Source organism: Lepisosteus oculatus, chromosome 7, assembly GCF_040954835.1.
Source record: "Lepisosteus oculatus isolate fLepOcu1 chromosome 7, fLepOcu1.hap2, whole genome shotgun sequence".
Taxonomy (NCBI): domain Eukaryota; kingdom Metazoa; phylum Chordata; class Actinopteri; order Semionotiformes; family Lepisosteidae; genus Lepisosteus; species Lepisosteus oculatus.
The window spans coordinates 44,742,292-44,755,634 of NC_090702.1; the positions used below are offsets into that span (position 1 = coordinate 44,742,292).

Here is a 13,343-nt window from a genome sequence, read left to right on the forward strand (position 1 = left end):
ACTAGTGTATGTGTTGTTGAAGCCCTAACTGCCTTTTACAGGTTCTCAGAGTTCCTGTTTATTGAGAGGATCAAATAGATTTATTTAAAGAACTGCTCTTTATATGCACTTTCGTGCAAAAGTCTTAGACTTAGACACAATCAAAATTTCTTATGTTATGTCTGTACATGATGTGCATCATCACATAACTCAAAGCTCCTACTTGTTTTTTCTAGTAAGAAAACTGCTTTGATTGTTGTTACTTTGATTGTTGTAGTTTACTTTAAGGTGAGAAGGTATCAATCTTGCCATTTAGGTATCTTTAATTCACATTAATGATCAAAATCTTTAAAAAGGTTGATCACAATAATTCAAGGTAAACTATCCATGATTAGCTAAAATGAAATGTTGTAGCTAATCCATCACATTTACCAATCAGATCCAATTGACATAATGTCAAGTGTTCCTTGTCATTAACATAATTTGTTCCTCTATACAGATCCATAAATCTAAAGGTTGCATCATGTTCTACAAAATAAGGGATTATCTAATCAGGGTAAACTGTTAGTTTAAAAGGACTTGGACAGAATTGCAGCAGGTGATCTTTACAGAATTATTCTACATTCTAAATCCAGAGATGGAAAGAAAAATAAGACAATGCAAAATGTCTAAAACCTTTGCACAGCAGTGTACAGCAAACATTGTATTATTGTCATCACAGGATATATCATAACCTTAAAATCTACACCTCTCTTTTTTTATAAAAATATTTCACACTCATTAAGACATCATGTTTAGTAAAGCATGAAAATTTAAATACCTTTTTTTAAAGAAACATAGAGTTCTTCCCTAGAAAGGATAATTGTTTATGCATTCCATAAATGAGAAAGAGAATATCCGAAGACACACCATTCCCAAAAGATTTGTCTGTAAATTTCTGGTACTGTCCATACGAGAATAAATTACCCCAGCTACTCCGGTATTTATAAATCTAGGTAAACAGGCTCTCTGAAGCATCTTTATATGTAAATATTTTTAGAAACTTTTACCTCATATAAGTGTAGTGTGCTCTCTGAAGGCACCAATTCTGTAGGGTTCGGGCATTTACTGGGACAATTATTAATTGTAGCAGTAAATCACAAAATGATTCTTTTAATGGCTTTAGAATCCAACCACGCGATATAACTCAAACAACGCACACACACAGGTACTAATACACAAGGATACATTTATTAATACATAGAATATGCATGTAAACCTAACAGATCTTATCAATAGGGTTATCAGAATACAAAAGGTATATATTCAGTCAGTTACGAAGTGTTACACATATCAAGAGGACATACGTTCGGTATATCATTCATTTAGACCATTTCATAAATGTACTTGGTTATAACTTCTACATTTGATACTCAAAACAAGTACATAACTCTTAGGAATTAAATTGATATCAACTGGTTGGGATAACAATTGAATTCTTGAGCTGTAATGCATTGAAGTTGAATACTCATCCAATCTCTGGGGATTCAGATCAACTGCGGACTCAAAGAAAAAGTTGCAGGCTGCTGCTGTCCAATCCGCGCTCTCTGGCTCAGTGCCAGGCTGTGCTGTGTGGCTTGCGACGGTACGCTGCTGATGCTCACTGAAGACCGGCTAGTTAGTGTTGGCTTTAACTAGCAAAGTTTGTGCACAGGAGAAAAGATAACTGTGGGTCCCAGCAAGTCAAGAAGAGGACCGGTTCGTTCCTGATGAAGCGCTAGTTCTGAATACTGATTCAGTTGTCCACAGTTCTGACCTGTTCATGAGGCTTGCTGCTGATGCTAATCTCGGGTGGATCCACTGGTTACTCGTGGCAACCTCCGCTCTAGACTCGTAGAACAGAGAAAAGTTCTGGCACTCGGACACACTGGCCATTCCGTGGTTGTCCGGGCTGAGTCTCAGGATGGTCAGGAGGCACTCTGCGAGAATGTCCTGCCCTTGGGAGCCTTTCTGCTCCTGGGCCGTCCTGCCCTGGAATTGTCTCGCACCACTGGAATTCTCCTTAGAGATTCTCCTTTTCAGAAAAGTCCACAGAATAGTTCCTGAGCTCTGTGTTGCCTGTTTTTACCTGGAGGAACTTCAGCTCGTTCATTGGCTGAAAGTTCCATGGGCATCAGAGTCCCACGTGGGTTACTCGGCCCTACCAGTCCCTGATTGGTTGATCAAAGTGAGATATGAGTCACTTACTCCTGACACTTAGGAATGCAGTCCAGATGTCCATCTGGCACTCCCTAAACAGATAGGGGCCAATGGATGACCATTGATCATGTTAGCCAGGCTTAGCTAAGTGCATCCCCATTTGGGAGCTGTCCCTTATCAAAAGAAAACATCTTTAAATCAGCCTGCATGAATAGCTTCTCTGTGGCTGCACCACAAAGGTGAAGAGAGAGATGGGGCCTCATTTGGGAAAGCACAGCAACACTTAATTCTGTCTTATTAATAAGCCTCACCGCTACATAAGCAATATCAAATATGAAGCATTGCAATGAAATCAGTTCTAGTTCTTTGCGTATAATGAATTTAATGCTAAGAAATCTTTCTACAAACAACACAAAGACATGTAGTTACAATTGATTTTAAGTTTTCATGTATTTTTGTCAAGTGTGTTAAAATTGTGAAAAGTGTAAAGAGTACTGATTTGACTTTCTATATTTCAAACCTGACCTGGACTCTGGACAGAAAAGATGTGGGTTCAAATTCAAATTTGGATGCTGCTTTTGTAGTCTTAGTAATCATACGTCACTTGTATTGTTCCAGTGATTGCCCGACCAAATAAACTGGTCCTCTCTAGGTCATCGTTGTAGGTGAGAATTTGTGCTGAGATGATTCATCTGGTTAAATAGATGAGTATTTGGAAAAGCCGGTGATGAATGTTTCCAGGTGTGACTGTGGACATGTGTGGAGGGGGCATGGGGCTTTCAAAACAGAACACAATCCTTTAAGAAGAGTAGAGGGTAGAGGAGTTAATTACTGCACTGTACATTGGAATTTTTGTTCACACTGATCTTTCAGGACATAAACAGTACAGCAGACAACACCACACGATGTACTGTAGACAGCACATTATAAACATAATAAACAATAACAACCAGAACAATTATTGTGTTGTAGAGAACAATAAATATGTAGTAGTGGAAAACAAATGTAGTAAACATGGTAAAAAGTGCAGACATGCATTGAGTCTGAGGCATTGCACTTCGCTGTTAGGATGCGTACTGCAGTAGGGTAGAATCTGTTACATGTTGACATCACAGAAACACTTGTTTGTGTGCTGTGGTCTTTGTAGTTTTACTTTTAGGACAACGGGTTTTGGAGAGTTCTCAAATGCATTAGGCATCACTCTGATATTTCATCCTCCATAAATCCAAAATCATGAACTGCAATAGGCAGGGACAGTTTATGAAAATTTGTATTTTATTTAACTTACCATTACCATTGTGGAAGACTTCGGTACACCTTTTTTCATGCTCTTTTCAAAGAAAAGCTTGGCTGTTGTTTTACAGGTTTATCCAGGAGATAGAGCACAGCATGGGACCCGGGCAAGCCAAGCAATGCCAGCTGAGGACTTTTCTCACTTATTACATCAATGATTACTTCCTGAACCAAGTCCGCACTGAGATCAACAAAGAAATTGAGACAGTGACCAAGGTGTCTGACCCCCTGAAGATCCTGGCCAGTGCAGATACAATGAAGATACTTGGAGTGCAGCGGCCCTTACTGCAGGTAAAACTAAGAGATTTATTGATTCATAGATTCGTGTGACTTTGTGCTGCTTGCTCCAAATCACGATCCAGAAAACGCAAATGGAAACTAATTAATTTTCAGTCGAGAACAGGAGGCACTTCTTTACTCAGAAGGTTACGGAACAAGCCACCCAGCCATGTTGTTGAAATCCTTACTCTGGCTCATTTCAACAAAGCAACTGGATGAGACCCACAGGTCAATAAGCTGCCAAATTCTGAATGGGCTGATGGGTCACATGGTCCTCTCCTCTCTCGTTTGTAACAGTTCGTAAGTTCTTAAGAAAGTTGCTTGTGCGTGACTTCACTGTTGTCTATTTTAAAGTATTTCATGTTAAGTTAGGAAAATCACCAATGGCCATGATATGATGTCATTAGAATTTCACTGCACCCTTAAGTAAATTAGCTATAAAAATTTTAATAATCTCAAAGCAACAGGCACTCATGTTTGTCATAATACCTTATTATTTGCTTGTCTTAAAGACTGAAGAATGAGTAGTAATAGTAGTAGAAGATTTAGACGGTAGGAATGTTAAAACGTTGTTGAAATCTAAGCCTTGCGATTCAGTAAATCAGCTTTGTCTTTGTGCATTGCCCATTTGCTGTGAGTATTGTCCACAGAAAATGCTGGTTGAAATTTCTAGGAAAAGATTTTCAACTTTCTGACGGTCTTGACTCACTTGATGTTTAATTCCAGGGGTGCTTAGCACATCAGCCCCTATCATGTTGTGTTCACATACAGAAGAGGTTGACAAAGAAGTACAATTGATCATATGCGTAACCTTTTCAAAATATTGAAGTTTCAGTCTGAAATCACATCCTTTACCTGCTACCCGAAATATGTGTTTTGCACATGGAAAAAAAAGTCTGATCATCTGATGTGTACAATAATGGTATATCATCTTGCAGTATTTGAAGATCAAGGTCAGACAAAACAAAATTTGGACAAAATAACCTATTTATGTAGTTCTTTATGTAGTTATGTAGTTTTAGAACCATATCGACTTAACAGTGGTAGTAAATTACAGTTTAGATGAATTATTTAAGAAATGTAATTGGTGTTTGTTTAGGTAGCTTTTATTTAGCTACTGTGTGCTGTTTGCATTTCAGTATTTTGAAGGTATAAGAGATTGCTTTATTAGCCATATACAATTTCTTGCATTAGGACTTTGTCTTTCACATACCCCAACTTGATCTCCATGAGAGAGAGAAGCTTGGATTCAAAGCACAGGGTCAGCTATTGTACAGCACCCCTGGAGCAGCTGGGGTTAAGGGCCTTGCTCAGATTCCTCTGCCGGCTGCGGGATTTGAACCGGCAACCTTCCAGCCACAGGCGCAGATCCTTAGCCACAGAGCCAGCGCACCGTGGGTGTTAAGCATAAAGGTTGAATGAAGAAGGGCTTCTGTGTTAATGAGCATCTTCAGTTGAGCTACTGCATCTCTGCTTCTTGCTTGTATTTGTATTATGTGAAGTTTTATTTACCAACATCTGATTCTTTTTTTAAATTTGTGTTAGTTGTGAAACAGTCATCTCAATATTTATGACATGGGGAGAGCTTTAAAAATTTCATGTTAAAAGAACGCTCATCCAAAATTGAACTTAGGGCCCCAGTGCTGCGAGCCAACAATGCTAAACTCTGTGGTGCCCCAGCTCTAAATTTAATATTCTTAAAACACACAAATAAACAATTTCTTTTGCATGGCCTAATTATTCAGATCACCAACACCAACAGAACCTTTTCAAATCTAAAAGACATTTTTTATTGACTATGGCTTAAAACAGCTGTAGTATAAAGAAATCTCTTTACGTAAATGGATTCTGCTTACAGTAGTAAAAAATTGCTTTTCAGTTTTGGAATGGATTAGAGAATTTGTACCTTCAATATTATTAATCTGCACAAACTCTCAGCTAAAGGGTCCTTTAATCTCCAATGGCAGTTAATTATGTTAAAAAGAGAACAGCTTTCTGTTTCTGTTTCCATTTTTTTCTGATTACAGCAACCACATATTAAGATGACAGCAACTTCCTAATTGCTCAATGGGGATAAAGAGTGGCTTAACATTGAAAGACTTAATATCTTTTATAAAGTGTGAATTCAAAAAAGAGCTCTTTTGTTAAGCTTAGCCATTCTTAATTATCTGAAATAAAAGAACCATGTTGCATATTTTTTTGTGATTGCAATGATATCTTCTCTTTTCTCATTTAGTGAATTTGGTATGATGTAAGATTACAGTTGTCCTTTAAACAAAATATAAGCACATACTGTATGCACACACATACTATATATACCAGTGGAGGCTGGTGACATCTGTCAAGGTCAGGGGTGGAGCACAAGTACAGTATGAATAGTCAATGTTTCAGCCTTGAGCTAAGACAAAGACGGTTTTTATATGTTTTGGAAATCAGATTATGAATCATTAACTAAAATAAATAATCATAACCCCCAATTGTAAAATGTCTATATATTAGAATGTACCTGGCTGGTATAGTTAAAAGAACCTGGGTTTTTGTTCTCACCTGGGTTTTTGTTCCCTGTCACGGCTCTGGCAAAAGAGTAATAAATCTGTGGCAAACTGGGCAAAACAAATATTCATTAACAACGACAATAACACAATCTTAAGTGTCACACAAGAGAACATACAACATAAAACATGAGCCAGTACAGAACTGTACAGTTCCTCTATTTACAAGCACAGCTTCTCAGAGGCCAACAAAAAAGTAAACCTGCATCCTAAATAAAACAGAATACAAACCAGAGCTAAATTGCTCCTATCAATTTGAATGGTCCAAAGATTCTAAAACTGCGTCACTAGCACAGAGAGAACATTTTTAACCTGGGGATTCTTTATAAGGGAAATCAGAGTTTCCTAAAATAACTGGAAAGCAAGATGTCTTAAACAAGGTTCCAACAGGTTGATTTGAACAAAATCCTCTTGCCTGGCACTCTTTGACTTCACTTTCTTCTCGTCTTTCTCCTCCTTGTCCTCTTTTTGTGTGTGTCCCTCTTTCTGCTTCTGCCTATCTGTCTTTTATGGAATGGTTGAGGATTCTTAACCTTATTTCAGCTATTAGTATAATATGTGACTCTAGATGTATATTTGCAGTAAACACTACACTTTTCATGACTAAAAACAACCTTTTTTAATTGTTTCACAATGTATCATAAATGAAAATGATCTCCAGGATCCTCTAAATACAACCATTAACTTTGTTCTCCCAGCAGTGAAACTGTTTTCTGATAATGTGACAAATTAATGAGGTACTGCCGTACTCAAGATTTCATAATCATATAGAACAATGTCATATAGAACAAAACACAGCACCGCAAACCTTATATGAAAAGTTTGGCCAAGATTTAAATTGAATATACAGTACTGTATATATGCTATCATTGATTTATGATTTTAAACCAAATATATAAATTATGGCTTAAGAAACAGAAATATTAACTATTAATTGATAAAACTGATATACAGTATACCACAGTCTTTGCCATATTAACTTGTAGCCTATATTTTAAGACATCAGTGCGGTATCCTACTGTACTTTACCATTTTCCATTTATAGGTAGTGATAACTTGCAGATTTTATACAGTGCAATCTAGCTTGGCAAAGTGCATCTTCAGAAGTGTGTTAACCTCCATACTATACTTACATCAACAAGAAGGAAAACAATAACTGTCTCTTACTATTCCAGTTTTGTGATGAATTTCATTGTTTTCTTTCTTGAAATACTTTGCAAATCTCAACGCAGAATCCCCAGATTGCCTATTTAAAACTTCAACCATAAGAGAGCAGACTGACTACTGGACGGCCGGTGTAAGCGCATCTGTTAATTTGATTAAATCTGGAAGAGACATGCCTTCCTCTTGGGCAGAGAACGCCCCACTTAAAGCCAGAAATAAGGCTACATCATCTGTCTCTTTCTGTATGGAGTCTAGTTAGAAATGGGGATTCGCAATCCAGTCAGTGCCTAGCATCTCTTCCCTCTGAAACAAAATATCAGCTGTCCAAAAAACTAGAGCCTGAACTTGACTGATGGCAGTATATTAAGGCAACACATCTCTGCATGTGGTCAATATGTTCTATACACACATGAACCCCTTGCAGGCAGCTGCGCTTACCTACTGAATGTACTGCATGTAGTGGCTGCCTGTGTGGGGATATTTGAAAGTTTGAATGGTATGAGAATGGGAAGAATTGCATACAGTATCTGTACAGGCCACTCTGTCATGCCACCCCCTTGGAGGGCCAACAGACTCTAAACAAAGGACTAGCGGTTATATGTTTTGAACTTGTCTACAAATGTCATACAAGTAAGGTGTTCTTAATAGGTTCTTGAAAGGTTCTTAATATGGGATTTGGATGGTGTGTGGATGTGTTTTATTTTTTTAGCGCTCGAATTAATGCACGCGTATCATGATCCCAGGGTTTGCCCTTCTGCCCGTTGCTGAAGATGTTGATGCTGACATCACCTTAGACACAGTTGTTTGTGAAACATCAGCAGGTTGAGCTGTCTTGATCACTAAAGCTCCTGCCAACAGTCACCACTATTTCACTGAAGTCTCCTTTTTGCTACCATGGTAGCCATAATTGCAGGCCTTGTCCACCATTTTTTGTATAGCATGTGACCATAAGCACACTGGGATGTTATTTGTTTATTTATACACATACAAGCAGGAACCAGACCTATGTGAAAGTCTTTGCTTCTGATTTAGTGTTAAACCTCAGGATCTGTGAGAATTGGGTACCTTGTAGCCTCTGTGAATGATGAATAAACGAATAAGGAACATAGTACCTTATGGAGAAAATAGGGTATGGTTCCGTGGCTCGTAAAACTAGAATTTCCATAGTTCTATTTTTCAGAAATAGTGTTAGTATTTATTAGTATTAAGTATTTCTAATTCAATGGAATACTGTAAACGTAAAATAAAGCTTCACTTTCCCTGTATAATTCAAGTTATTGCATGTGCCAACAAATTAGATCACTGTTATGATATTTTAGCTTACCCTGTATTAGAGTTAGTTTTTTCATTCTTACTGGTGTGTACTTTCTTTTTCTGTCGTGTTTTTATTACTGTTATAAATGTAGCACTACTGTGCAGTAATAAAGTTTATTACAGCACAGTAATAACAGACAAGAAAGTAAATTGTGGCCTCACCATCTTCCCACTCACCTAACTCTCTCTCAGGCCCCTGCCATTTGTCTACTTCTCTCTCTTCTAATTTCTTTCCGTATCGTTTTCTGCATGAACAGAGACTGTTGATAACTTATATATTTAACAATTTTTATTTTGTCACATACAGAAATTACTGTGAGAACATGTCTTCTCACATCGCACGGCTAACGCTTTCCTGAAGGAAACTGAATAACTAAAGCATAACCTATGATGCGTTTCTACATAAGCGTTAACTTTTTGTTAACCAAGCTATGCCTTTACCACAGCTAGGTCAGGGGAAGTATATCCAAGAGATGAAAATGCTGTGGAAGTGGGTGACCACATGTACTCTCCTGCAGCACAGCCCTCAAATAGGCAATTTGGTTCACAAAAGAGGAAAAAGTGGTCGCTAAATATACTGTGTGAATCGACCAAATGGCGAATACTGTACTTGTTGTACTTGGTGTCCCCCGTTAAGCCAGTGTTTTTATGCACAACCTGTATATGCTTTCTGTCCTTCTTTCCAAATGACTCATTTTAAGTGACCATATCTGCATAACAACTACACAAAACATTGTTTCAAACATTGGAAAAGTGAAAATGTTGAGAGCGCAAAAAACCTTCGATTTTTCTTATTCATTTAATGAGCACTTTGACCACAGTGGTATTAAAAATTTACATAGAATTTATCTCCTAAGTAGCTAAGATTCCGTGTACCTGCAGAGCTGTTTGAAATCTTTGACAAAGAATGTCGTTGCTTTCTGAAACAACTCATGTGAATCAGAGCGGTAAAGATCAGTACCGCTGTCCCTTGCTCTACTGGAGAATCTATCAAGTCTTGAATTAGTTACTTCTATATGTCACTGGTTGAGAAATCTTTGAAGAGGGACACCTGTTTCATTTGATCCCCTATAAAAATGGTCATCAGTGTACAATTTTGCGAGATTCGAAATGCCGGCTATGTGAGGTTAGCACTGTGTTCTGATCTAGACAGCCGTGAATTCTGTGGCAGGCTAAGATGATGAAATGTGTTGCATGCACTACGTTGCATTGCTTTCCAAAAGAACATTCCTGTCAGTTAATGGCTTGAATGGATAGTTTTCCTTGCAGGTCTGGGATGTGATGAAGTAGTTACTTTCAGCCTTTTGCTTTATTTTTTTCCTCCGAGACATATCTGTGTATTATAAAATTTGCTATAATGACATTTTCACAGCTTTATCCTATAAGGCAGGTTTATAGGCAATCAATTATCTTCTCACTGCCTGGAAACCTCTCATTCATAACAGAAAAAAAAAGACTCTAGTCTGATTTTTTGGAAGACTCTCTTTGCACTCCAAATTGAGCCTGTTAATTTGGGCATTGGATCAGAAGTGTGGTGCATTTTATGTTCTTAACATGGCAGTTTAAATTGTAAAAAGAAATCAAATTAAAAAAACAAAATAACACAATATTTTCCCAAATCTGAAAAAAGGCCTCAGTTGTTGTCAAACAACGCGAGTCTGTTGAAATACTAAAATGGAACAAATGGAATTAATTACACACTGAAATAAAGACATGAGAAAAAAAACAGCTGAAAGTTTCTCCTTTGTTATACTGTACGTGTTGAATTAACCTCTGTTCGTGCCCATGCAGCCCACTGACACAGCTCACCTTTCAAACCTGCATCTCCTATTCTTTTACAATTCCTCTTTGTGGATTCCAGCGTCAATCAGACATTAAAGGCACATTGAGAAGACAGTAGGTTGAACCACATTGTTAAGATGTTGCTGGCACAAGCCCAGGCCATGCCGAGATTTCTGAGGTGGATGTCTGAGAGAGGATGGCTTTGTATGGCCTTTAGTTGATTAGGGATCTCTTTGGCTATAGGAACGGTGGCAGCTCATGTAGCAGGTGTCTGTAAGGTTTCAGTGACATTGGTAAGGGATGCACCACTTCTCCTGTTGGTAATATAGCAATTTGCAGCATTTCAAATGATGAATGGCTCTGACATGTGTGACTGATAGAAGCTCTGCAAGTCCTCGTTCTCCCTATAAGCATTTTAGGCCATGTACCCTAGTGTGGTGATTCCAGGTCGGGTGGGTTTAAAATGAGAAAATAACTGGCAGTTCAAAATTAATTTAAGAAAAAGTGTTTTCTGGTAAAAGCTCTTTACCAAGGCTCCCCACATTGTGAAGACTGAACTCAATTAGCTCAGTGTTTTTCAGAGTTGGAACACGCAGAAACATTTATCAACTACAGCTTCAATCACGCATAAGAGCATCAGGTTACGAACAAAAAGAGGTCATTCTGCCTGTCTGGGTTATTTGGCTCTACATGATTACACCTACTTTAAACAAAATCACCTTGGTTACAGTGCAGAGAGTTTTCTTTTCCAAGATGGGGGGTGCCATGATCCATATCTGTCCTGCAGCCTGATCTTATAACTTATCTTTTCTTAATTATGAAATATATGTTAAAAATGTCATCCTCAATCTTAAAAAAAAAAAAACACTTGTCACACTTCAAATTAATAATAAGTACCTGCCTGGAGATTATTTTTAAGTCATGATACAGAAGCAGGAAAGAGAGAAAAGAAATAGTACTTTAGCAAAGGAATGTGATGTACTGGCTTTATTTTGTAAAGACTCAACTTCTATTTTGCAGCATTAAGTGCTCATAAAAGCAGGCTTTGAGATGACAGTTGGCCTTTGAAACTAAAAGCAAAATGCAAGCTGTTGTCCCCAAGTGTCGTTTTGTTCTGAAGGATCTTCATTAAAGGTATTTGCCATCATTACTTTCTCTTTCAAAAAGCTACTTTAGATATCAACCTTGGACTCTTAGGGGAATTTTTCTGTCTCAGAATGTAATTTAGAAAAGTGGTAAAAACTCCAGAGATTCCTGTTTGACTTACTGTAGTTGTCCGTGTTTTTTTTACTAAAGCTTCGTAATACAAGAAGTCTGAATGTATAAGGTGTTTTTTCTTTAAAAGAACAAATGAAAAGTCTAATCAGATATGAAATACTTAATTTATAAAATCATTTTTTAGAATATTCAGTGAGGTCCCTAAACTTATACAGTATAAATTTTAAACAATGCACGACCATTAAGTTGAATTATGCACAGATTTATTACAAACTGGGACTTCAAAACACTGAACTATATCCACAAATTTTAGAAAATTTACACAACAGTAATTTTAACAAAGATTAGTTTCGCCTATCCTGCCTATGTAATGTAAACCCAAGAACATAATCTTTCATGATCAAAATCGAGAGCTTGGTAAATACAATCGGGATGAAATGTCTCACAGGATATAGGAGACACCATCAAGATTTTTCTTATTCTTGTTTTTCTGAGGAATTGTTATAAGAGGAAAGAATAGAGGTATACTGTATGTTCAGAACTCCTGAAAAAATATGACTAGAAAATGCATTTGTTTATACCATGGTAACTGTGTCTCTGACTGTGTTTAAGCTTAACTGTGTTTAAGCCCCACAATAGAAACAGATAAAAGTCTTAAAATATATTAAATATTGTTATTTATTTCTTATTAAAGCAAATCATGTATTACTGACTTTAACCCAACGCTTACACTTTCAGTATAAATCTAATTTTGACTTGCAATAAATATTTATAGCCCAAAGAGCTGCACAACTTTGTCAGAAAATTCCATTGCTTCTTTATTATCCTTGGCATAATAAAATCCATTCATTTTCTAACCTCTTCTTCCAGTTCATGGTTGTGGGGGGGTCAGGGGTACACCCTGGGGTACACCCTGGACAGTCCGTCGCAGGCCAGACTTCACAGACACACACACTCTCACCACTGGGGCCAATTTTCCCAGATGTCAATTGGCTTATTAGTATGTTCCGGACTGTGGGGGGAAACTGCAAATGCAAACCCATGCAACAGTTCTGTATAGTACATAGTCGCACTGCAGTACATATTACAGTTGTAAATTTCTCCTATATTGTGAGCATATATCTCTATAAATGTTAAAGAAAATTAAATAGGACTTATATTTGTATCTTATTATTGATATTTGTGTAAGATAAGATCACTTTATTGGCCATATACAATTTCTTGTATTAGGAATTTGACTTTTCGTATACCCCAACTTGCTCTACATGAGACACACAGACAGAGAGAGAAGCTTGGGGTCAGAGCACAGGGTCAGGCATTTATACGGCGCCCCTGGAGCAGTTGGAGTTAAGGGCCTTGCTCAGGGGCCCAATTGAGTAGGATTCCTCTGCCAGACGCGGGAGACGAACCGGCAACCTTCCAGCCACAGGTGCAGATCCTTAGCCACAGAGCATTTTCAAGGAAAATGCAGTAGATATGTGCATGTGTAATTTTTAACGCTACAAAATTGTTTATTGAATTTTTTGTGGATGAAGTTGTATACTGTTCAAGAGTATTGTTTGTGTTCCAGAGTCAAGCTTTGAT

The 13,343-nt window shown here is 37.5% G+C and overlaps 1 protein-coding gene across 2 annotated transcripts in view; it reads left to right on the forward strand.

Moving 5' to 3' along the window:
- Nucleotides 1–13,343, forward strand: part of exoc4 (exocyst complex component 4) — a 218,359-nt gene that overhangs the window by 130,874 nt on the left and 74,142 nt on the right. For both annotated transcript variants that reach the window (XM_015352427.2, XM_006633281.3), the window contains exon 11: nt 3,522–3,741. In XM_015352427.2, the coding sequence (XP_015207913.1) occupies nt 3,522–3,741 (220 nt within the window). The remainder of the gene's footprint in view (nt 1–3,521; nt 3,742–13,343) is intronic.